The sequence below is a fragment of the Vicugna pacos genome, chromosome 20, assembly GCF_048564905.1.
Source record: "Vicugna pacos chromosome 20, VicPac4, whole genome shotgun sequence".
Taxonomy (NCBI): Eukaryota; Metazoa; Chordata; class Mammalia; order Artiodactyla; family Camelidae; genus Vicugna; species Vicugna pacos.
Window position 1 is genome coordinate 35346346 of NC_133006.1, and position 26189 is coordinate 35372534.

General features: G+C 45.2%; 1 protein-coding gene across 5 annotated transcripts; it reads right to left on the reverse strand.

Annotated features, from left to right (window-relative positions):
- Positions 1–313: 313 nt before the first annotated feature.
- Positions 314–24716, reverse strand: SIRT5 (sirtuin 5). Of its 5 annotated transcripts, none has more exons than XM_072945656.1 (9): positions 24363–24716; positions 19716–19865; positions 17078–17211; positions 15516–15741; positions 12744–12831; positions 11911–11964; positions 10324–10447; positions 7915–8030; positions 314–846 (listed from the first exon to the last, which is right to left on the reverse strand). In XM_072945656.1, the coding sequence occupies exons 2-9, from the start codon at positions 19828–19830 to the stop codon at positions 771–773; spliced, it is 933 nt and encodes a 310-aa protein (XP_072801757.1). In that variant the 5' UTR covers positions 19831–19865; positions 24363–24716; the 3' UTR covers positions 314–770. The 5 variants fall into 5 exon arrangements, with proteins under 5 accessions (XP_072801757.1, XP_072801755.1, XP_072801756.1 ...); XM_072945654.1 differs by lacking the exon at positions 24363–24716 and adding an exon at positions 24170–24324; XM_072945655.1 differs by lacking the exon at positions 24363–24716 and adding an exon at positions 23861–23946.
- Positions 24717–26189: the final 1473 nt, after the last annotated feature.

Below are 26189 nucleotides of genomic sequence, written 5' to 3' on the forward strand. Positions count from 1 at the left end.
TCTGGGGAAGGCGTGTGTTTATGATATTGAGAAATGTGCTTCTGTGCTTATGATATTGAGAATCTGCCAACCATCACCACTCCCCTCCGCTCCGGGCTGCTGAGGCCATTGCTAAATCTTAGGCAGCTGTGTTTGTCCTTGTGGTCATGTATTTGCATCACTCTCTTTTCTCATCCTGATTTTCTACCTTGTTGCTAATTTTCTCTTCCTTCCTTGCATAAGTTCTTGCTGTAAGCTACTCCCCTCTGGAACTTGAGGTGAGGCACCCAAACAAGATAAACCCTGAAAAGACAAAGCCCCCAACAAAGACATCTCTTGGGGTAACATCTTTATACCATAAATTACCTCCTGCGGAGAGTGATTCTATCTGTCCACCAAACCTTGTGCAAAAATTAGAAATACTGGGGTTTTACCCCTCTCCTTAAATCATTGCCCAAATAGCGAAAATACAATCAGGATAATTACTTTTTTCAGACAATCTAATCACAAAATTTTTTCTCTCCAAAAACCAAACACATCAGAGGTATCTTATGTTTAGGTTCAAACCACATAACATGAATTGACTTTACAGTTCTGTGACTTCTCCTTCTAGACATGTTTACTACTGTCACTTCCAATCCCTCATCGCTTATCAGCAGTTTGGATTCCAGCCAGGGAATCAGAAGATATTTTTAGACCTTCCAGTGTTCAGCTCACCATCCACAAGACTGTTTCTCCTGTTTGTGGCCTGCTGCTTAGCTGTGCTGTGATTTCTTCCTTCCCCAGGACAATTAAGAAGCGGTTTCAGTTTCATGAGGAGCAAGGGCTTCAGGAAGAGTCGTCCCACAGGGCCCCTGGAAATGGAACCTGAAATAGCAGGACAACACAGAAGAGTTAGGAGCAAAACGAATATTCTGCTTCCAGCAAGTCAGCTCTCTTAGTTACACGCAGAGGAAAATCCAGATTCTCACAAAAAAGTCCTTATACATTTTGGTACCCAGTTCTTGGATCTAGTTTCTGACAACTCCAAACGCAGACACTTCAGTGTGGGCTGGTCCCCGTCACCAAGGGAATCTGGGAAAGCAACTGCCTAGAATTTAGGTGCTATAAAGAACTTCATTTTAAGGAGGAAGGGGGGGCACGATTGTGAAGCATACTTGATGACTGCTTTGCCAAACTCATAACTGAAATTCTTAGACTTACAAATCTACATACTATATTAAAGCAGCATTCACAGGTACTCAGGACAAGAGAGAAAGAACCTCCTGCACCAGGCAGACCACAGGGCTTTAACTGAATGTAAGGCCTCTCGAACCATCCATTGGAATTCACGAAAGTAAGAAAAAAGAGAAAGAGCGAAGAAAGAGGAGGGAGAAAAAAAGAAGAAAAACCAATGATTTCTGCTTCCTTGAAGGGAAAACACTTAGGACAGGGGAAAAGCCCAACTAATTTTAATGTAGTTTTTTAATTGAAGCAGAGTTGATTTACAATGTTGTGTTAGTTTCTGGTGTACAGCACAGTGATTCAGTTATGTATTTTTTCTTTTTCATTATGGGTGATTACAAGTTATTGAATACAGTTCCCTGTGCTACATAGTGGGACCTTGTTATTTCTAGTGTATTATGAATAAGAAAACTGAACACAATTAAAAATGAAAAAACATTCGGTCACATTATTTACTCTTGATAAAGCACAAATCATGACAGCCTAAGCCCTGAAATACTCTGTGCTCTCAGTGGAGCGCCATGAACGGACATTCCTGACCAAATGGCATCTCTGATCCTTTTCTTACATGGGCATTTCAGCATATAATGTAGAAGGAGGGCTGAAATCTGAGCAGCAATGCTGTAACGAAATTCCTTTCATGCCCGCGTTTATGTGACCCAGTTTCTCAGTACTTCCATCTTTAAATATCAAGAACTAAGAACTACAATTGATACTGAAAAGGTGAAATTTAGCTTGGCCAGTAAAAATCCGCCCTGCCATCTCTCAGAGTGGAGTTAGAGACACAGATGCAGCCAGCTGCAAAGCTAATAAGAAACAAGACTTTTTTTTTCCCCCAAGACAAGCTGCAAAGTATCGTAACAACTTCCTTCTTTGGGTGACCACTGCTTTTTTACTTACTGAGGAATTCTGTTCTGTGTGAAATCACACACTATCAGGTACTTCACTGTTTGAAGTGACTGCGGTAAAGAATGAAACATCCCCTGGGCCTGGAGGGCTTTAGTCACTTTGCCACCAAGAAGCAGCCTTCCTTCCAGCCCAGGTGCAAAGCTCCAGGTAAGGAGTTTCTGGGCCCAGTGTCCCACATCTACCTTCTAGCTGTAGTTTCCAAAGACACAGGACCCTGCAACCACTTGCCCACCAGACCAGATCCAACCCCCTCCACACACACACAGCCCTGCTGGTTGCTGAGTGAGTCTATTAAACGCTTCATTTAAATTTCACCTAAACTTAACCTTCCTTCCAAGTCCCATAACAGCTCCATCTTTTCCTTTGTTTGGGGCCACTCCCTGCGGTTCCACTAGGATAGGTGCGGCTCCTCACTGCGGTAAGTCAGGAAGTCTGATCTTCTCGGAATACAGGTTTGTTTTGGGTGATCCTAGGCAGATTGGGTGACAACGCCACGAACTCTGTCTCCTTCTAATAGTAAGTAATATTCAGCCATGGATACATGGATTCAAAAAACTCATATCCCATGCAGCTGTTAAGAGATGTACTTCCTGTCAAGTTTGACTTTTATGGAATTATTAATCAAAATGTATCCGCTGCTAGGTGCTACAGATTACTGCAGTGATAATTCCATCTAGAAGAATTTTTCAATGCAACAATGTTTAAGTTTTAAGGAAACTGAAAATAAATAATTCATATATTTTGCCATAGAGGTATAATAGGAGAGTCAACCGAAGACTTTCAAGCATAAGAATGTATGCGTATAAATTTCTGTGGTGGCAGCAGAATGGGGACACAAGTTCAAAGAGAAAAAGAAAAAACTGTGAGGGTTCTAACTGTTGAAAGGGGCTTGTATATTTATTTTGTAAACGGGTCGCGGTGGGGACCGCGTAGCTGTGACCTTCAGATTTGACGGGATACGTCTCAACCAGGATAATGGCATTCTCGCGTTTAAATGTCCAATACACTTGGAATCAGAGCTTTCTCAATGATTTTGATAGATTTTAGATGTCGAGTTTAAAAATATAAAAGGGGGACATGAAGCAAAGTGCTGGCTGCCTCTGTCCTGGGAGCAGGTGTCTGTGCCCCTCCCTCCTCGCGGTGCAGGACAGCCGAGAGCACTGTGTTTCTTCCAGAATACGTTCATGCCGCTTTCACTGGTTAATGGAATTACCCAATTTAATTAAAAACTAGGTAATAAAACTACAAAAATATAGCTATTAAAAGAGGGTTACTTCTAGGAAAATGAGCTGAGTGCTTTGGAAGGACATAGCAGGTTATTAAAAATAACTGTTAAAACTAGGTGTAGGTGGAAAAGACGGGGGGGGGGGCCGCTTCAGGAGTTTCTTTTCATATGTTCTTTCTCCATTTAAAAAAAGACCAAAAACGGAAAAATATCAAAACCAGAAGTGTGTTTCCCAAGGTTTCCTGATGATAAGAATCACTTGGGTCACTTGTTAACTATACGAAAAAACAGTCCTCTTGCCCTGGAAATTCTGATTCAGGAAGTCCAGACAGGTGCCCTGGGATCTGATTTTCTTGGTTGACTGTTTTGTTTTATATTTTATAAAATAAGGGCTGGGGTGATTCTTGTCTTCAGGGAAATTTGGGGAACGTAGGGAGGATTATAAGTATGATTTATGCAAGAAAGGTGAGCCCTGATCAGCAGATTTCTATGCAGAGAAAAGGCCTTTAGTGCTATAAAAAAAAAAAAGCAAAAAAGCAAATGAATACATGTTTATGCCTTAAATGAAAATGAAATATTGAAGACATATGTCTTTTTTTTTTTTTAAATTCCTGCTTTAAATGGCTTTTTTGGTTAACAGGCACTAGGTCCCTTTGCCTGGACTCACAGGGCCCCTATGCCCACCCTGATAACCCAGCAGGCAGAGCACCGGACTCCCTACCAAATGGGGCCAACTGGGAATCAAAGAAGGAACCCCATCACACTCTTGACAAGTAAACACATAAATAAAACAATCTGTAAAACCACTTTCTAGCTAAGAATTCCTTACACTTCCAAACTCCACCTGCAGTGAGCTCTCTTTGGGGGCACCTCCCCCACATAAACACGTCACTTCCCTTACTGACCACCTCTTCTGGGACCACTCCCCCTCCCGCCCTCCCTCCCCTCACCTCCTGGCTGTCCCTTCAGACCTCAGGGCTGCCTTTGCTCCAGGTGGCCCTGGTGCCTGGAGAGCTCTTATTAGCCCAGATACACTCTTTAGTTAACTCCGTCAGCTCCTCCAAGTCTTCTCAAATCTCTTCTTAGTGAGGCTCAACCCAACTCCCCACTAAGTCCTGCAACCCGTCTGCACCGCCAACTCTATCTTCGCTTTTTCCCACGGCCTGAATCCCACTTCTCACGCGCCACGGAGTTTATTAGAATGATTAATTGTTTACTGTTTGCCCCCACCGCTAGAATGCCATCTTTACATGGTAGATTTTTGTTTTATTTACTAATACATCCTATCCTGAGCACCGAGAACAGTGGTACATGGTAGGTACTAAGAAACATTTGTGGACTTCAACTAAATTCCACAGCTCAGAGAAATTCAAAGATGAACAGCCTGGTGGTCACAGGGCCTGGAAGGCCTGCATATCGGCCTCTCAAGGAGCACAAATCCCGTTTCTGCCTGAACAAATGCACAGATCCTCACATGCCAACGACCCCTGGGGCTGAGTAGCAGTCAGAACCTTGAAGCCTAAATCCAAAAATTCCTAGTATAACGGTTTTTCAGAAATCATCCAAGACAACCAGCAGGGGTGGGGAAAATGACAATAAACAAAACCGGAACCAGTTAACGCCTGAAAATACTAATACTTCAATGGGAGGCAAATTTTATGACTTGGTCTCTAAATGAGAACTGGGGCAAAGAATCCAGACAACTTGTGCAAGATCGAAGGGGTCTTGTGAGATCCAGGTTTAAAATGGAGGCCGCATTCCTGCTACCAATTTAGGTAATAGAGAAAATCAGGTTAAAAGGAAATGCTCATTCCAATTTTCAATTTTCTTATTAAACCAGAGCAGGGCTTGGCAATTTTTTTTTTTCTGTAAAGGTCTAGAGAGTAAATATTTTGGTCTTTGCAGACCAGTCTCTGCTGCAGCTCCTCACTTCTGCTGTTTAAGTGCAGAAGCAGCCACAGACAAGACAGGAACACATGGCCATGGCTGGGTTCCAATAAAACTTTATTTACAAAATCAGATGGTGGGGGAACTTGGCCTACAGGCAGTAGTCTGCTGACTCCTGACCTAGACCAAAGTTCAGCCAACATCTGTTACGTACGAGATGTGAGAAACCTGCTGCTGTTAAGCTGCGTATTTAGACAAGCACCCCGCCCCCATCACTCTAGGCTCGGTTCCCCACCTGGAAAACTGAGCAGGACGAGAAGATGATCGACCCCCGTCTCCTCTAAACGTCAGCTGTGACGACTCCTTAGATAAAAGCATCCCAGCTTCACTGGGCAGTTACACAAAGCTGGGAGGATTCCCAGACTTAGTGGTACAGAGAGCCCCAGCTCCCAGAGAAGCCCGCCAACACACGGCCTCAGGGTTCCTGTGTTCTGCGCTGTTCCGTGGGTAGCTTGTCCCATCTGATTGAAGTCTTTAACTAGCTAGTGGCCTGCTTGTCTGAACAGAGACACCGCGGGTTTTCAGGGTGTGAAGCTGAAGACTCCTGGCTGAAGAAGGGCAGCCGCTGAGGCACGTCTGTGGCTTTAGGAGGCCCAGCTCACGCAGTAATACCATTAGATGCCAAGAGTCTCTTCTTCACTTGCAAGGAAAACCGCCCAGCTCAGTTTCCTTTCACATGAAGATATCCAGTCCCTGCTGGTCTGTCCTGGGCGTGAGAGGTAGAGGCCAACTTGTATCTTGGGTTGTGGAAACACTCAAGGTTTATTTTCTTCTTTTTCCCTATCTGCATCTTCTTGCTTTTCTATATGATGATTTGTTTTAATTCTGTACACTTGCTAGAGAGGAGCTGGAGATCAAATGACTGAAAAGAAGCCACATGAGAAGGAGAATGGGACTGGGGTGGAGCTCATTTCCAGCTTCAGGACATCTGCCCCGTCCCACCCTGGGGCACTCTGGTGCTCCTTCAAGTGGACGAGGGGCTTGGGTTACCTGGTGACATTCCTTTTGATGATGCTGCTAGTCCAGGTGCTAATGTACATGCCACAATGTATCTTAGTGGGTAAGTTAGAAGACAATAATTTTTTTTAATAGAACAACTTTACTGAGATATAATTTACATACAATCCATTCATTTAAAAGGTATTCTTTCTCTTACTGATTTGTTTTCGTACCACTTTCAAAAATTAGTTGACTAAAAACAGAAAGTTTATTTTCTAGACTTTCAGTTCTATTCCACTAATCTCTGTATGTCTGTCCTTAGGCCGGTATCAGTCTGTCTTAATAACAGAAACTCTGTACTAAGTTCTGAAACTGGGCAGTGTGAGTTCTCCATTCTTCTTTCTGTTTTGGCTATTCCGGGCCCCTGGCATTTCCATATGAATTTTTAGGATCACCCTGTCAATTTCAGCAGAGAAGCCAGCTGCAGCTCTGACGGAGACCAGGTGAATCTGTCAGCCAACCTGAGGAGTGCTGCCATTTTAATAACATTAAGTCGTCCGATCCACAAACATGGGTGTCCTTGTGTATCCTGAGGTCATCTGTTTTGTTCAGCAACATTCTGTTGCTTTCAGAGTGTAAGTCTTACTTTAGAAAGCAGTTTTTAAAAACACGTCTCCCGTGGTCCCACCACTTAAAACACATTTGAAGAACTAACGTCTGAGGACATAGGCTGTAGTGGATCAAAAAGACCTGGAGACGTCCAAGATGAAAGCCAGCCCACCCCCGGACGAGGATCACATGAAAGTGCATTTCCACACAGTCTGGGACACAATTTTTTCCTCGTGAGGACTTAGAGCGTCAGTTCCCTTCCTGGCTGCACATGAGAATTACTGAGGAAGCTTATAAATCATGAGGCCCGGGCCCCGCCTCACCCCAATTACACTGGAATCTCCTGGGTGGTACAAGTCAGCAGAATTTTTAAAATGTGTATGTGGCTGAGGTAAAATGACAAGAAGTTTCAGGGAAGTTTTATATTTTAGTTATTCATATTTATTTATTAGTTAGTTATAGTCTGCCTGATTCTGGAAAGGAATGAAGCAGACTGATAAGAATATACAAACTACATTAAAAGTGAAGACAGAAAAGCAGGGGTGAAAAAAAAGAAAGCAAAACAAAGGTGAAGATGTAAAATGGAACCTCAGAATGAGACTGCAAACGGACACCACGATGACCTACGCTCTCCGCACAAACTTGGGAAATGAGCTCAGGATCACAGCACGGCCAAGGGTACGGATATCCTGGGTCACGAGAGCAAAGAGCCCCACGGTGAGAACAGTGGGCGAGGAAGTGCCGCATGGGTACCTCTGCACCGATGAGCTGAGTACTTGGCTGACCTGCGACTAAATGCATTACTACATCTAGCTTACAAATACAACGAAAGCCAAGTCCAAAGAATCAAAGACGAACTTTCAAAATACAAAAAACAAAAGCCCTACAGCCAACTCCCCGTAAAAAGTCACAGCTACCTTAGTCTACAGTTAATATTTTGTTTTCTTCCATCAAAACAACTACAGGCCCAGTAAGAAAACACCGACTCTGTTTTTGAATTAGAACAGTGGGTAAATCTGTTTGGGTGGCCGTCTCCAAACCCGCTCAGTTCCGTCCATCTCCCACCTCAGGAGTTCCTGTACCTGAATCTGTTGGTGGCCGGGGTGGTTTCCATGTTAAACTCGGCCACGGGCACGCCCCGGGCAGACACCTGGGGGGCGAACAGGGCGGCGGGATAGACCACAGAGGAAGTTCCCACCTACAAAGCAAACAGACGGAATGGACAAGTGACCACACTATGCAGGAGAAACAGTTTTTCAGAAGACCTTACATGAACTCAGGCCTGTTTGTGGTTGCAGATGTGAGGAAAGCTAAGCTGGGTGGGATAGATGGAGAATGTCCGAGGGACAGAGGGGAAGGTAGGAGGTGTCCTTTTGGCTGATCCCTGGAATTCGGAGAGAGTATGTGATTTGAAAAGGGGAGGTGGTGGGGAGGGTACAGCTCAGTGGTACAGCGGGTGCTCAGCATGCACAAAGTCCTGGGTTCAGCCTCCAGTACCACCATGAAATACTTACATACATACATGCATGCATGCATACATATATGCATACCAACTTAATTATATCCCCCACAAAAAATTTAAAAATTAAAAAAAAAAGAGAGAAGGGGAGCTGAGCATCTGGAGAGAGGGCAAAGAAATGACTCGATCGTCACCCAAAGGGGGTGAGTTTTATTTTTGTTTCTGCTCTTTGAAGTCATGCAAATAACCCACGTTCCTTTTAAGTTAGAAAAGTCAAAGAAAAAACCATATACATGTCATTTATAATCCTACTTCCCCAAGATTTCACTGTGCACATTTTGATGAATATGCTTTCAGGTTTTTCTCTATGAATATATATTTATAAACATTCTTTACAAGAACGGGGAGACCAGAACAAGTTTTACAAGCCAGCTTTCCTCGCTTAACCATCTATCAAGTGCACAGAGACCAGACTCAACACTGGGGTGCACTCGAGAAATACGGGCTGAATGAACACGCATCCACGAGACAGTGCCTCTGCTTTTAAAGATGTGTGAAGGAAAACCTGAAAGCGTGCCCTTTGTCCCACTGACTCCACTTCTAGGAAACCCGTCCTAAGGAAATAACCTGAAGAGTTATGTCTAAGGACACTCATCAGGGCATTGTCTAAAATATATCAGAATCTGAAACAGCCTGAATGTCCAACAGTGGAGGATTGGTTAACTATATCATTTTATATCCATGCAGCCGTTAAAAGACACCGTGGATTTGGATATACTGACAAGAAATATGCCGAGTGAACTGCTATGTGAATGAAGTAGTCTTAAAACAGAACATACAGCGTGAACCAGTTTTTGAAAGTGAATATGTGCACATGTGCATGAGAAAAGGTCTAGACCGGGGTGGGCAAGCTTTGTGTAAAGGGCCAGATAGTAAATGTTTAGGTTGTAGGCCATACAGTGTCTGTCACAAATAGTCAACTCTGCCATTGTAGTGTGATCACAGCCACAGGGCCAATAAAACTGTATTCACCAGATAATGTAAATTATCACAGTTTATCGCCACTGGTCTGGAAGAAAATACACCAAAATGCTAAGAGTGACTATTTCTGGAAGGTGTAATTATTGGTGATATCAAATTTCCTCTTTATAAATTCATACTTTTTTGTATTTTCTCAAATATAATAAGTATGTATTACTTTCAAAATCAAAACCAGTAACACATTCTTTTCATTAACTTTTTTCCAGAGGGAAAGGCTTTGAGAAGCCTAAAGCATGGTTTTACATAGTTTCATATTTTAAGGACATACCTTTTTTTCTTTATTTTTTATTTTTTTCACTTTTTTTAACATTTTTTATTTATTTATAATCATTTTACACTGTTGTGTCAAATTCCAGTGTTCAGCACAATTTTTCAGTCATTCATGGACATATACACACTCATTGTCACATTTTTTTCTCTGTGATTTATCATAACATTTTGTGTATATTTCCCTGTGCTGTACAGTGTAATCTTGTTTATCTATTCTACAATTTTGAAATCCCAGTCTATCCCTTCCCACCCTCCACCCCCCTGGTAACCACAAGTCTGTATTCTCTGTCTATGAGTCTATTTCTGTCCTGTATTTATGCTTTTTTTTTCACTTTTTTAAAATTTAAGTATAGTCAGTTATAATGTGTCAATTTCTGGTGTACAGCACAACGTCTCAGTCATGCATATACATGCATATATTTGTTTTCATATTCTTTTCCATTAAAGGTTATTACAAGATATTGAATATAGTTCCCTGTGCTATACAGAAGAAATTTGTTTTTTCTTTAAGATCATATCTTATTCACTGTTTCTTAATTTTTCTGTAAGGCATTACCATACCTCTTCACACACACCTTAAGAGAAGGAAAGAAGGAAGGGAGGGAAGGAGGGTAAGAAGGAAGAAGGAGGAGGGAGGGAGGGAGGAAACAAGAAAAGCCACCCCAGGCCTGGTGTTTCAGAGCATCCTGGGGACCAGGATGGTAGGAAGGGCGTGACCTACCACTAGACACAAGTCACAAAGGGCCAGCTCTCTGTCAACCTCCTCCAGGATGGCAGGGTCTAGGTTTTCTCCAAACCACACGACGTGAGGTCGCAGCAGGCCCCCGCATCCTGCCTCTTCACACCTGTAAGAGTGTCATCCTCATCCTGACCCCAGGACCTGCTCCACCAGAGGGTCAGCCCAGGTGGACCAGGGGAACGCCAGGGCCACCTCAAACCCGGTCTGTCCAGATAGGTCACTCTGAGCCGTCATCCCCCCACCCCTCCCTCCCAGCCCACAGGAGCTTGTCCTGAAGATGAAGTACTAATTTTACTCATTTATAAAGTACTTATTTCGTCCAGATGCACTGGGCTGACCTGTTGGTGAATGAACTTCAGCCAACCTTGACATTGTCTTTCTAAATAGCTTCCTCTTTCCCAGTTACCTTATCACACGCATCGGCAAGACTGTGCTCACGGTCACCCAGGCCCAGGAGGAGTACTGGACTCAGACTTGCCTCCAACACGCCAACAACCCACTAATTTCATCAGTGACCTCCTTTCCTTTTCTCTCCGATTCACCTCTCTCTTGCCCATTTATAGCCAAATTCTCCAGTGTCAGTTACTAAAAATCTCTCATCTTTTGCTCGCTACTACCACTAGGTCATCTTGTATATACCTTCTAAAATCATCTCCCCAAATATCACTGTCATCATATTAATCTCCTAAAGATTTTTTTAGATTGAAACTTTAGCATTTACTAATGAGGGAAGAGGGTATAGCTTGCTTAGCATGCACAAGGTCCTGGGTTCAGTCCCCAGTACCTCCACTAAATAAATAAATAAGTAAACAAACAAACAAACAAACCCATCTCCCCTCCAAAAATTTAGTAATGAAAACCCTTATTAAAAAAAGTTCCTGTGGTTAAGTAAACCAGTGAAATAACCACTTTTTAGAGAGTAACAATGTAATTCCGCATAGTCAATGCTCTGAGAAGTCCTGCAGTAAAGCAAACATACTTTAACTTTGTTTAATCTGGTGTTCCCGTATTTATTTGAGCACATGACATCTTTTTCCCAAGTAATCCCTATCAACATCACATGGGTCTAATGCTAAATGAAACACTTTTGGAAGTACTGTTTTAATATCTAGTTTTGACAAATGGACATAAAAATCTTTCCAAGGTTTCTTGTTAAATCTACAAAAATTCTGTTTGGTCCTATAACTTCACCTTCGCAAGTCCTCTCACTGCCTGCATGGCCTGGGTGATAGGACTGACGAGGATGAGGAGGAGGAAGAGGGCAGCAGTTAGGACGCCGGGCTCTACGCTTCACAGACACCAGGTTAGGTTAGCATCTGCAGCGTGAATCTTTCCAGACCCCAAAGATCCCGCCTTAACGCACAGCAAAAAGGGATGGGACAGAAGCGGTTCTCTCAAGCCTGGTTTGGTTCCTCCTTCGTCCTTTTTCCCTTGGCCTCACAGGTCAGGGCTGGTTTCTGCCTTTGCATGTTTAAGAGGCATCTCACCAAATGAACTTAGATTTCTGGCTCCTAATTTTCTTTTTCTGCAATCTGGAACACCGATACGGATCAAAGCTTTTTTACCCACCGGGGAAGTTCCTCAACTGGGATTCTGGCATCCTGAGTTTCAGGGTCTGGAGCACTGAGGAAAATGATATTAGAAGAGAAAGAACGTCACTGGTGTAATCGAAGAACAAAGAAATACGATAACCCAGTAAGACTACATGCCTCGCAGTCTATGGTACAAAATTTCTATTAAAACACACTGACTTAGAAGGGCACTCGGAGGACGGACACCAAACAATCAATCACCAGCGGGTCTGCCTCCAGAGAGGGAATCTGTGTGTGGGGAGGGGGTGGGGCAGCTGGTGTGCCAAGGGGGAGTTTCACAACTTACACTGTACATGTCGTCATAATTTGAATGATCTGCGGTGACAATAGATTACTAGATTACTTGTAATAATTTATACTGACTTAAAATGGCCAGGTAGAATTTTTCTCAATGCTCTGAGTCTACTCTTAATTTTTTTCTCTAATTATAATAGTTAATGTTCATCATAAAAATGTTGGAAAGTTCAGAACGATACAAAGAAGACATCAAGATCACCTATAACACTACCACTCCTGCTAATGTTCTATTGTATTTTCTTCTAGACTTCTGTCTATACATAGATACATCAACATGTGTGTGTGTGTGTGTGTGTAAACACAAACTTGGGATCATACTGTATAGAGTTGGATTCCGTGGTACTCACTTAACATTGCAAATTATGAGCAAAATATTTCTTTTATCATCTAGCTGTACTGTATCTAGTCTTATTTCTCATAATTATGGGAATCTTCACGTTCAGCTTCTCCACATTCATATCCAACTTAAAAGAGACGACGACATAGGCTTATTCTGTAGTGTGGTCTACTTACCCTTTTCCTGATAAAGCCGGACAAATTGGACTCTTGTAATTCTCGGCCACAACTCCACAAGAGGTACATCGAGTTTTAAATAAACTACCTGAAAAACACACGTTAAAGAAGAGCAGAATTTAATACAATCAAGAGCAATCATCTCCATGTCTAAAAGAGTACAAAATAATTTAGTTTTTATGTGTTCACTTCAGCAAATGGGCCCACCCAGCTATCAGGGGAAATGTAAAGGCATGCAGTGCTATTGAACCAGCCAAGAACATCTGCCCTCCTGGGCTCCGCAATTAGGCAGGAAGAGAGGAGGATGAAATAATTCCCTACATGACTAAGGAGCTCTCTAATTACCGATGTTCAGGTGGAACTGAAATGGCCACTAGGGCAGAAAAAGCCAATCTAAGCCCAAGGGCAGGATCTACTAAGTATATGATGGATCAAGGGTCAATAGCTTGGGATGTATTTTTACAAAATCTTAATTCTGACTTAATAAAGCTTACATCTTTTCTACAAAAGCAGTTCAATAAATAATCAACTAATAAGTGACAAAAAAAATTGTAAAAACTAGCAATGACTCTAGTTGAGCTTAACCAATACGTGGTGACCTCAGTTCACTAAATATTCACCAGGTGTCCAGGGTTGAGTACATCACTCGCTGCACTGGACACACGTTGCTCCGTCCTGTCCCACATGCCTTCTGTGGGGACCATCTCCATCCCTCCTCTATCCCACGCCAAGCTGATGGAGCTGTCGATCACATCCCCAGACACCAGCTTGGGCACAAGGTCCAGACTGGTCCAGCTGTAGCCCCTACCCACCCTGGCAGTAGCGTCTGATCAGAAGGGAGATATGTGACCCAAGCAAGGCCATCCAGAGACTTATTTTCTGAGGAGACAGCTAAACCAGAGGGAGCCTGGGCCGCCAGATGCCACCTTTGCTGGCGCTGGTGTGCGGCGGCAGGTCTACTGCTGAGAGGTTAACTCAGAGGAAACAGAGTGCAGGAAGGAAAAGGCAAGAGGCAGAGAGAGGAAGAAAGGGACCCTGCCAATGCCATCTGCTCCAGTTTTGTGAGCCGATATGCCTATTTTGTTAGGTTTATACGCCGTCTTTCCCCACATTAGCATCTCTGGAATCCAGACGTGTCCTCCAACTCTTCCTGGGCGACAGGAACACTTGCACCTACACAGACTTGTCGAGGAGGGTGATGAGGATGGGGACGTGCGGTGACTTGGTGGATATCCTCAGTGGCCTGGTGGACAGAGGCAATGTCCAGGGGAGATTTCAGCCAGTAAACCCCTGAAGGGCCATTTGAGGAAGGAAATGAATCCTGGTTGTTGACTGGAACCCTCCCAGCCCAATAGAAAATGTGCAGAATGAGTGTCAGCAGCAGCTGGGAAGAGGGCCCGGCGGTCACAGGGGGGCCTGCGGTCAGGACACTCCTTCCCGATGCCCAGGATGGCACGGCCCATGGTGCTGTGTGGGGCGCACAGTCACTGATGCCTCCGAGTCCCTCAGAAGTCCTCCTGAAGAGCTGAACAGTGAGGAAGGCCTAAACCACTTTATTTCACCCATATTTTGTTTTTTATATGCACAAGAGTGGCATCGTTTCTAAAATCTGTGTCTAAGTAAGCTGTAACAAGCCAATTCTGTGAGCACAAAGTAACAATTCTAAGGGATAATAAGATGTCATCGTTTAGGCGCAGATTGGCTTTCACACTGAAAATGTGCTGCATCTTAAAACTGATGACATCTTCAGTTTGATGAAAAGAGGGGCTTTCTTTTAGTTTTATTTAAATTAGAAGAGAGTTCTCACTACTTGCAACCCAAGATAAGTCTCAAATAATGTGCATATATTACCGTGCTTAACCCTTTAAACAACTCAGCAAGATAGGTTTATCATTTCATACACTTTATACATGGCAAGTGACACGGCTGTCATTCTGACACTGCAGAGACAGGAAGCACCACGTGGAAAGCAGCCCAGACCCAGAAGAAGAAGGTGCCAGAAAGACACAGGGTTAGTAGTTGCTGGGACACAAAACAGAGACAGGACCCAAGTGACAGCCCTCAGCTTCCATCAGCAGGCTGGTCACAAGCCTGGACAAAAACGGGCAACATCACTGCACACACACAAAACAAGCAACATTCCCCACTGGGTCTCTGCTTCTGGAAATTCCACGATTTGAAATGCATTCCTTGGGGCTGAACTTTTGTAGGCTCTTAAATGCCCTTGGGAAGAAATCCCTTCGCGCCCATTTATGCTCTTGTAGGAATGAACTTATGAGATTTAGGAGGGAAAGCCAAAGAGGGGAGAGGATTAAGAGGATAAGACAGAAGAGGAGGGTGTCGTCAAGGGCAGAGAAGGGAAGCCCCGAGATGTCACAGACCCAGCGGGCTCGCCGCAGCGAAGGTCACTGAGCTGGCAGCTCCCTCAAGCCTCCAGGGCTGAGCAGAAGCCCAGGCTCAGCAGAGAATGACAGTCGGGGACACAGGGAGAGTAAATGGATTCCCCAGGGATGCCAAGTCTTCCCAGGCTAAATCCTGCTAAAGTCACAGCTGTTCAATGGCCCAAACCTCCCGCTTCCCCTGGGCCCTGCAGGGAGGGGAGCACGTGGCAGTGCAGACCTGGTTCCTCCAGTGTAACCTGTGGTCCAGACATCTGGGTCTTGTCAAGATGCAGCTCTGACTCCATGAGTCCAGCTGGGACATGTGTTTTCAGGTCTGGGTCCTCCCTGCCCCCCCACCTGCCTCCACCAAGGGAAACCGAGGGCCCCTTACCATGGATTTCCAGAAGGTTCTTGGTGCCAGCCTTGCGGTGCAGCTCATCAATGTTCTGAGTGATGACCACGACCCGCCGGCCCTGCCCGCGCAGCCGGGCCTCACATTCGGCGATGGCGAGGTGGCCAGTGTTGGGCTCCTTGCTCAGCACCACCTCCCGCCGGTAGTGGTAGAACTCCCACACCTGGGACGGGTTTCGGGCAAAGGCCTGAGGGGTGGCCAGGTCCTGGGGGTGAGAGAGGAGGCGGGGGTCAGGGAGCTCTGATGCTCAGGAAGCCCAGTGGCAGGGGTGTGGAACCTGGAGGTGACAGCCAAACGCGGAGGCCCCCTGTGCTCTAGGCAGGCAGCTCTGGGAGGTGCCAGCGAGAACACGTCCCCTGTGGGTTCACGCAGTGTGGCCAACACGGGACTGGGGCCTGGACAGCAGCCTGTGTCCCAATCCTGGGACTTAAAGGCACCTGGGAGAAATCGGTTTTAATTTTCCCAGTGACAAGGCGGGGAGACTGCAGCCTGTCCCGTCCTCCACTCAGGCAAGTCACAGACATGAAATAGAGTAATACGTGGGGAGGTAACTGAGGCTGGAATCTGCTTTTCCATGGAGCTCCACGCATGAAGTCAATCTCCCTTATCCAGGACAAAAAGGAAGACGCAAAATGCCCAACTCAGGTACCATGGCCACAGCTGAAAAATTCAGTTTCCACAACTGTAATTATAGCTACACACACACACACAACTACACGTATAAAAAACAGAATATATATTATAGTAACAGAACATATATATTTTAAGTACAAGACCTTTTCCGGGAGAGAGAGCTCATCTATGGCGAAAGCACAGGGTGGCTGGTGAAGGGAGCCTTTAGCAAAGACCTAAATAATCCAGACGCTGATTGCGCTGGGGGTGGTAGTATGCATTTTATTTTACTATAAAGGTTACCCTTCGACCTGGTAGTAATGTCAGCCTTCAACTGGGAAGTGGATCACCTGTGTACGTCAGCCCTTCCTCCCTCCCTTCCCACCCTTCGCTCAGAACCCAAGTGGCCTGAAGCGTACCTTAAAATTGGTTAATTTTATTGCATGTATATTATACCCCAATAAAAACTGAATTTAAAAAACTCCACGCCCCCAGAGAACTTACATCCTGACAGTCTTCGTGTAAAGTTTTGAGCATCAAGGCCTAAGCCTTTAGCAATTCAACACTGGTTTTCATATGAAAAGTTCATAGATTAAAACTGTGTAATTCTTAATTTCAGTATCTATAGAAAAGCAATGAATTATGTAAAGCAAGGTTTTCCTGATCCCACTTAACTACTGGAAGAAATCTGTCACCTGAATAAGCGCAATCTATACATACCTGCAAAGACAGGACAGAGGCTGTGTTGCTTACATCTGAGATCTTAATCGGGTGGACTCTGTGTTGGTGCCAAAGAGAACCGGACCAAGGGGTCATCATAAATTGCAAAACGTTCCCCTTGGGGTTCAGGCTTAGGTATGGACTCTGAGTCAGACTCTGTTACGGCTTCATTCAGAAGAGCCTCTTAACCTTCTGGACGCACGACTAACCTGAGCTTGCCATCTCCGCCAGTAACCCCCTGCTCCTCTGAAAGTCGGAATCCCACTCTCAGCACTCACACCGGCTCCTGAAACGATGGCTATGTGCTTGGCTTTTGCAAAAATCTTCCGAAAGTCTGCCATATCTAAAGAGAGAATAAAACCTGGACCAATCCAGTGCACCGTTTGGATGTTTACACCCCGAATCAACTGCCTGAATTTTGAAACTTGATCTTCTGTGAAATTATGCTTTAAGTTACCCAAATAAAAATCATACCCGCACCATGAAGACGCTACCCATGCAGCCTGGTGTGTGAGTGTACAGTGTCTTAAGAAAGAAGGAGGGGCTTGGGGCACACAGCGCTGGCTTTGAGTCCCATTCTGCCTCCCACCCCACCTCCCACAAGTGATATTTTATGCAAATGATGGACCCCCTGCCCTCCTGGATTTCCCTGGCTGTGTAAGGTACTCAGTGCCTTCCCTGGAGCAGAGCTGCTATAAGGATTAAAAAAGGCTAATGGAGGAGCACGTATCTTCCTTCTTAAAAGTAAAAACAAGCTTGTGTGTGTGTGAGGGCTGACGTGAAGCCCACTGGACCCGAGAGTCTTCCCTTCCTCCCCAAATTCACTTCGCTTTGAGGATCTTGTTAATTGCAGCTTCCTTCAGCATCACTACCAAGGTGAGGCTGAGGGTCCCTTCCCTGTGAGCAAATGTGCTGTCCCCATCTGGACACATGATCTTCTCTGCTACGGCTCAAGAGCTGGACTTTTCAACAAGGTGTCCCCAGAGACTTCGGGTAACAGAAGGGAACTGAACACAGAGAGTAACATGATAGCAGACACTCGTGGTCATGGCCTGTGGCTTGCCCTCCAGGACTGACAGCCTCATCCTGCACCTCCAGGCATCCTCCCACCTGATCTCAGACCCACAGGGGCAGCAGCCTTCCTTTAGTGATGCTCACTACACCCCTCACACACACCACAAGGTGGACTTTGCCTCAGAAGCAAACATTCTCATCCCAGGATAAGGATGAGGAGCCAGACTTAGACCTGCCATTGTTTCTCCTGGGCAGCAGAGGTTAGATGAGGGCACAGCACACAGCAGAGATTAGGTGACAGCACCCCCTCTCTCCCAGGCACTGCGCTCTGTAAATGCTGGGACCCCGGCAGGCCAGGCCTAAGCGGTTTGGAGCCAAGCATAAGCTGTGGGAGAAGAGACCCCCTCTTCTGCCTCCATCTCTCTTCTGCCCCGACCCGGAGGAGTGAGTGTGGGCCAGCACTGCCTGTGGCCAGCCTGGGCCACTGGAGCAGGGTCTGCCCGGGGAACAGACATCTTCTAGGACTAACACACTGAAGGTTTGAGCAAAAGTGGAAGCAAGTTCCTTGGCTGATGGACCAGGCTTTCTGGTCTCCCCAGGAGGCAATGGCAACCAAGGCTAATTAACCCTTGGACTCAATGAGCATCCCTGAGACATGGAACCAGTGATGGAGGAAAGGACGGAAGAGAATGGGATGGGGGCTCAGAGACAAGAACTGAACATTAAAGGCAATGTGACTCCACTTTGTACACCACAAGGGGAAGGTGGATCTTACTGGTTTCTCATACTTGACAGCGCCCTGTAGGCAGGGATGGGACTTCCTCACCCTCGTTAAACCCAGAGCTGCTTTTATGGCCAGCCCAGGACAGAGAATCTCAAAAAAGAGTCAACCTCTCCTCCCCTTCCCTTCCTCTCTGACTACTGGCAAGAATAAACAAAGAATAAAAGCAGACCCTCAGACACAAAGAAGCAGAGCTCCAGCCCCCTCCCCCCAGCCTTCCTGGAGCTCTGGGACCGTGTTTTCAGCAACATCAACTCAAAGGAATGAAGGTGGTTCAGGCACACCGTTCTCTTCGGCTGCAACCAGCTCAACTATCTGCCAGCCACGCCAGCACTCTGCCTAAATGCGCATCCCTGTCAGAGAGAGACTGTGTGAAGGTCCTCTAAAGCTGTCCAACCAGGAAGAATTCAGAAAAAGAAACCCAGTCTGTGTGGATTAGCATTTGGAATCTGATCTTATCTCCTGGAAGAACAAGCTGCTTAAGAAGAAAATGTACCTGCACTTTTCTAGGAACTACGTCTATGACTCCTCGCTTCACACCCTTCCAACGTCCTTAAGGACTTCAAAGCTCATCCATGAAACTTTCCCCAGCCCTAAAGGTCTTTTTCCACCTCAAACGTAAACCCTGTCATCCTACCAACTAACCGGTTCCTGGGTCAGAGTTAACGTGTAGGTTTTCATCAGGCAGAGATACAAATCATTTCTGCCCAGTTAGAAAATTTAACCCCATGTTATCCCATAAGAAAATCACTAGCTTTCTTGCCCTGCAGAGAGGTGAGGGGTTTAAAATATAAATCACGTGCAAAAAGCTTAAATGCAAACATTCTGGAAGAAGTGACAGAATGTCTTAAATGGAGTGAACATGGCTATTGAGAGAGAATTTTGACGCTGTCCTGGAAAGGACTTCCCTAAGGAGAAGAGGACAGACCAACTTTCTCTAACATCCTGCCCCGCACGCACTTCAAGACAGACGGTCCCTCTCAAAGTGCAGGGACTTTCAGGCACTTCAGCTTTCACTGGAGATGAGATGGCAGGCTACTAGAAAGACCTACCTGAGCTTGGACGAGCCATTGTTAGGCAAATCTTGGTGTGTTTGGAGGCTGGAGACTTCAACCCACAATACAGCTGGGAAAATAATCTGCTTGGGACAATCCGGAAAGGTGGCATCAGGTTTTCTGTGTCGCACTAATTCTTGAGATGGGCTTTAGAAAAATCACACAGAGAAACAATCAGAAAATGCTAGTTTTTCTACAAATATACATATACACATATATATACACACATGTACACACAGAGATATATATTACACACACACATATGTGTACACACACACAAATGTAAGAATGTCTTTAACAAAAATCTTTAGTAATAATCTTCACGGTGTTCATCCTCTAAATAAGCTGTTTTGATTTGTGTGCTCCTCGGCACCCAGAGCAGTGGTTCAGAGTGGTCCCCAGGCCAGCAGAAGCAGCAGCCTCTGAGATCTTGTTAGAAATGCAAAGCCATGGGCTCCATCCCAGACCCACTGAATCAGAAACTTTGTCGGGGGTGGGGGTGGGGCACATCTGTCTCCAGGTGATTCTAACAAATGCCCAAGTTTGAGAACCACTGCCTTGGAGGCTTGGGAAAGAGTCAGATCTGAGAATTCATTTGAAAAACAGGTTCTAGTGCTTTTAAAAAGGTATGAAAACCACTGGCCTCTCAACTTTCAGTCAAAATACTACTTCTGTGTGACTGTAAGTTCTGAGAATTGAACTAGGCAGGGAAGATATGTACTATGACAACAAATAGGATCAAGGTGACATCATGTCAAAGAAACATGTGAGTCTCAAAGCACATTGTAAATCTTTGTCTGTCCCTGAGGAATTTTATAAAAGACAGACAGACACAGAGAAAGGCATAATTTGGATCCATGACATTAAAAGGGTAACTGACTTCTATCTAGTAAGTCAAATCAGGGGGAGAACTCAGAATTAAAGGTCTGCATATACAAGAAAAAGAGAAAAATAACATATTTCCCAAAACTTTACAATCCCTTTGGAGGAAAACCTATCAAAATTACAAATGCATTTCCCCTTTGATTTAGCAATCCCAAGTCTGGACATTTTTACAACCGTGAGACTTGCACACATCCAAAATGACACATCTCCAGAGTTGTTCTTTAGACCACTGTGATTAACAGCAAGAGACCAGAAACAACCTACACGTCCATCCAAAGGGGATAAATTCAATAAACAATAGCACACTCACACCATACAACATGGCTGCTATAAAAAAAGATTCTACTTATATGACATTCTGGAATAGGCATAACTGTGGGGACAGAAAACATATCAGTGGTTGCCAGAGCAGGGAGGAGTGAACACACACAGGGGTAGGGGGACCTGGGGAAGTGACGGGATTGTCCCACATCTTGATTGTGCTGGTGGTTACACGACAGTGTTGTCACAACCCACAGACCTCTACACTAAAAAACCGTTCATTTTACTGCTTTTATATAATTTATTATATAAGTTATAAAATAGTTTAAAAATAATGGGCATAGAGTTTCAGTTTTACAAGATAAAAAGAGTTCTGGAGATTAGATGCACAACAATGTGAATGTACTTAACACAACAGAACTGTGCCCTTAATGATAGTTAAGATGGTAAATTTTATGTTATATGTATTTTACTACAATTAAAAAAACAAGGGGGGAGGGTATGGCTCAGTGGTAGAATGCATGCTTAGCATGCAGGAGTTCCTGGGTTCAATCTCTAGTACCTCCATTAAAATAAATCAATCAATAAAGAAAACTAATTACCTATCCTCCCCGAAAAGAAAAATTTTTAAAAAAATTTTTAACATTTAAAAAAAATCAACTCAAATGAACAAAGCCTAATTCAAAGTCTAATTAAATGTAATTTGCTGGTTCACAGTATTTATAAGCAGACAGCTGGTTGGCTTCAGAAGTGAATGTTGGTCTATCAGCTGAGCAGAGGATACTCAGGTTAAAAATAAATGTCTAGCAGGGAGGGTATAGCTCAGTTGTAAAGTGCATGCCCAGCATGCATGAGGTCCTGGGTTCAATCCCCAATATCTTCAATAAAAATAAATAAACCTAATTACCTCCCCCCAAAAAACAAAGGAAAACATGTCCAGAAGATGAGGCTCAAAAATCCGAGTTCCAAATCAGATTGTTTAATTCCATAAATCTTTCCAATGTTCAGATTTCACAGGTTTAAGAAAAAAAATAATAAAGATGTTCCCTCTTATCTGATAGAGGTTCCCTAGAATGGGGCAAAGTCAGGTGCAAATAGCGTTTTGTAAGAGAAAGGGAGGGGGGATATACGTTATACCATAGTACTTATTTGCATTTGCATTTTTTAAAAACGGAGGAATTCCCAAGATATTAGTAACAAGAACTGGAGTGAGAAACAGGACGTATGGAGACAAGAGTGAAAGCAAGGGTTATGGATACACGTGTTCACATGCTATTTGCATTATCAGGGCTCTCCAGGGAAAGCCCACGGACATGCCTGCAGTCGGGAAAGTTGCAAGGAGAGAAGTTCACAGTGAGGAGCTGCAGGCATCTCAACTGTTAAAAAGGGTTTATTATAGGATGTGGGCTTGTGCTGGGTTAGGTCAGGGAGGGTTCACGGAAGGAGGCTTTCATCTGGATTGGATGCTGTCAGAAAACAGGATCCTTTGCTTGTATATTTCAGTGAATGAGATGTAGGAGGAAGGAGTGAAGTGAGGCTTGAGCCAGGATTGGTCAAGAGGCAGCACGCCCTCCTATTAGCCAGGATAGGAGGATGTTTTGTCATTTACGTGGTTAAGACAAAGCTCTTATTTATGTCTGCGTTCAGACCTAATTATGTAGTTGTCTTATTTTTGTCCTGCCTCCCTGTGATCATGGGGTAGGTAGCCTTGTTGGTGTTCTGTGAAATTATTTATATTCAACAGGCCTATCAAATAACACCAGGCCATAAGACGGAAGCAAACCAAATGCCTATCAACTTACAAATGGATAAACAAATTGTGGCTCATCCATACAATGAAATACTATTCAGCCTTAAAAAGAAGAAAACCGGTCGTACCTGCAGCAACATGGATGCATTTTCAAAGTCTTACACGATAGTAACATCACAGTGGAAAAAACCTGGCAGGTACTTAATCAAGTGACCAAAGTTAACACCACCAGTAGTAAGACATACTGACTTCATCTACCTCCTGGTATGATGCAATGAGAAGAACAAAACATCACCTGGGTGGTATTTTCCCCCCGAAATGCATTAGGTCAGACAAACCCCAATTGAGGGGGCATTCTGCAGCCAAAGTGGCCACCAGTCCTCTTCAAAAACGTTCCTAAGGTTATGAAAGATACACTTGTTCCCATTTGCAGACTAAGGAGACACGACAACTAAATGCAGTGCGGGACCCTGCGCTGGATTCGAGACACCAAAACGGACCTTAGCAGCAGAATTTGAATGAAGTTAGCCAGTTAGCTAAGGGTATGGTATCAATGTAAGTGTGCTAGTTTAGATGATCGTACCCTAGTCAGGTAAGACAGTAACCTTAGGGGAAATGGCGCTGGTACATAGTATATGGGAACTCTGTGTACTGTGTTTGCAACATTTCTCTAAACTTAAAATTATCGCAAGTATAAAGCTGCTTTCTTTTGGAAAAAAGAAAAGCATTATGCTAAGCGAAGGAAGCCGGACCCAAAAGGCTACTTACTATATAAGACCATTTACACATTCCGAAAGGGCACAACAGAAATCACCTCCGTAGTTTCCAGGGACTGCGGTGGTGGGGGTGGGGGCAGGAGGGGCCAGGGAAAATTGTCTTCATTTTGTGGTGGTTTTCAAAACTCACAGACTTTATAACAAAAAGGGTGAATTTTATAGTGTATAAGTTACATTTCAATGAACTTCATTTAAAAATAAGAAGCAAGCGTGTCAACAAATTTTCCTTGCAACTGGTCTCTAATATAATCAAGAGGAGTGGCCTCCCCTTCCTCTCATATCTCACACCTACAGGCCGACTGCTCACAAATCCTCACGGCTGCAGCGTTCAACTACATTCCCGAAGCCGGCCGCGCCCCCGGCCTAGGCCACCCGCATCTGCCACTCAGGCTACTGCAGTGCCCGGGGTGACTCGCCTCAAAGGGGACGCCCTGCTCCGAGCCCCCGGGGCGCCCCTTCCAGCGGCCTACCAGGCTCACCGGCTCCGGCCTGACTTTCCAACTTCGTTTCCTGCAGCTGCCCCCGCGCTGTGCGGGGAAGACACCTGGCCTCCGGCTTCCGCCAACGGAAGCCTCGGGGGGTCCTCCCCCTCGCACTCCCACCCCGCGCGCCCTCTTCCCCGCCTCACGCCCCCTCCACCTCACGCCCCCTCCCCACATCGCGCTCCCCTCCCCGTCGCACCCCCTCCCCACCACGCACCCCTCCCCCTCGCGCCCTCTTCCCCACCTCACGCCCCCTCCCCACATCGCGCTCCCCTCCCCCTCGTACTCCCTCCCCACCTCGCCACCGTCGCGGACCCGGAAAGCGGGGACACGGACGTGCCGCGCACGCGCGCCGCGGCCGGGCTGGCTGGCTCCGCCCCCACCTCCCAGAGCCCCTGATCACCCTCGGCGGGTGTAGGCGTGCTCATCTCCCCTCCAGGGAGCCCGGGAAGGCCGTGGAGACCCGGGTCTGGGCCCGGCGCAGACACACCTGCAGGAGGCCCGAACGGCGGCGGCGGCGGCGGCGGCGGCGGGACGAGCAGGCCAGGGGCGGAGCGGTTCGGCCCACCTGCCCGGGCTGCAGTAGCCCCTGCTGGAGACCCAGACCTGGCCGGGCTCCTGAGCCCTAGACCCCGTTCCCTGGGCCTGTGGATCATCCAACAAGATTGTTTCTTTGCTTGTCTTTCTTGAGTAGGACGGCTGGGCGGCGAAAGGGGACAGGATCCTGCTTCGTCTTTGTGCACTTCCCAGACTTCTCGTGAATGACGATCTGCCAAATTATTGATGGTTGTTGTTGTTGCGTCCAATAGGGATAAAATTAACGTGTAAGAAAGCCCATTCTTTCGTGTTAAATACTTGGGGTTGGAGGAGGGGAGGAGGGGAACTTTTTCTTAAATAATTACTGCTACTTTAAAATTTCTTGATCATTGAAATTCTAACGTGCTTTGAGAAGCTGTACAAGTATAGGCAGAGTTGTTTTCCTGTTTACATTTTTTGAGTTTGTTTTGGGGGGGAATTGATAGGCTTCTAATTACTGTTTACTTCGTTGTTACATTACAGTAAAAAGTTTTAAAACCACACACACAAAACTCCTAAGGTGGGAGAATTCCCCGTGCATGGGAGTGGGGTGCAGATGGTAAGCAGTCAAAGTAAGGACACGTACACGTGACAGTAAGCACCATCTCTTTCAAGTGTCGCCTTAAATTGGCCTCTTTTGGTCTAGAAATGCTTCACATTCCAGTAGCACAACTACACATTTTCCAAAACCCTCAGATGGTTGACAAGGTATCCATCCACTTGCCTGTCCATCTTTTCTTCCACATGCTCCACTAGGGTTTCCAGAGAGACCCGTACACGCTCCAAACGTGTTGGCATTTAAACACAGCTTTGCTTTCCACCTTCTTGGTCAAAAGAGGCCGGTGGCAATGAGGAGACCCCGGACTGTCTGGCACATAAAGACAGCTTTGGATCACAATTGTTACAGAACAGCCACAGGGAAAGAAGTGGAAGGCAAATTTACAAGTGTCCACCTACTCTGATGTCTTTGCCCTTTGGCAAAAACTTTGTGGTGGAAAAGGGCTCTCCTCCTTCACTTAAATTTCACGGAGCATCAGGATGGCACGTAAGTGGTTCATTTCCACGATGGCGACTGACTCTCACACTTCTCTTATGCTATCTGTATATTATTACAGGAGAGATTTTTTATAGTGCTTTATAGGTCCTAAGTGCTTTCAAATCATTAATAAGTTATTCGTCCCTGAATTTTCAGATCAATGGTAACATCTTCCATTTTAAGTGCAGCCACCTGGACATAGAGGTTAAGTGACTGACCCAAGGTCAAGGGGTGAGGCACTGTCACACCTGGGATTGTATAATTCAATAGAAAAAGAAGAATCCAACACCACATCATTCATTGGAAGAAGGCTGCGCTTGACCCAGGCCACTTTAAAAGTCAAAGGAAGAGAAAGATGAATTGCATGCTGAGCTGGTTTGCTTCAAAGCTTGCTTTGGGGAGTACAGACCAGGGAAGGGTCAATTATCTTGCTGTGACAGGACGTCTAAATCAATCCAGTTCAGCGCCTTAACCACAGACACTAAAACTGTCACTTGAGATGTCTCTCTGTGTTTTTATACATTCACACTCATGTTCTAAAAATGACCTTCTGAGAGATTAATGGAAGAGATGATTTAGACCCAGGGTCACTAAAATTGATATTAAAAAGAAGGAATTTTAGCTTAATGTAGGAAGTCATTTCTTAAACACGATTGATAGCTAATATTCTCTTACTCTTTTCTTAATAGTAGGGTCAGTTTAAAA

Bases quoted from the DNA above. Each gene is read 5' to 3' on its own strand.
- SIRT5 (XM_072945656.1), bottom strand. From the start codon at position 19,830: ATGCCACCTTTCCGGATTGTCCCAAGCAGATTATTTTCCCAGCTGTAT. The intron at 17,212-19,715 runs GTAGGTCTTTCT...TTCTCTCTTTAG, and splicing joins AATGGCTCGTCCAAGCTCAG to ATATGGCAGACTTTCGGAAG. The intron at 11,965-12,743 runs GTAAGTAGACCA...CATTTTCCTCAG, and splicing joins CCGGCTTTATCAGGAAAAGG to TGCTCCAGACCCTGAAACTC.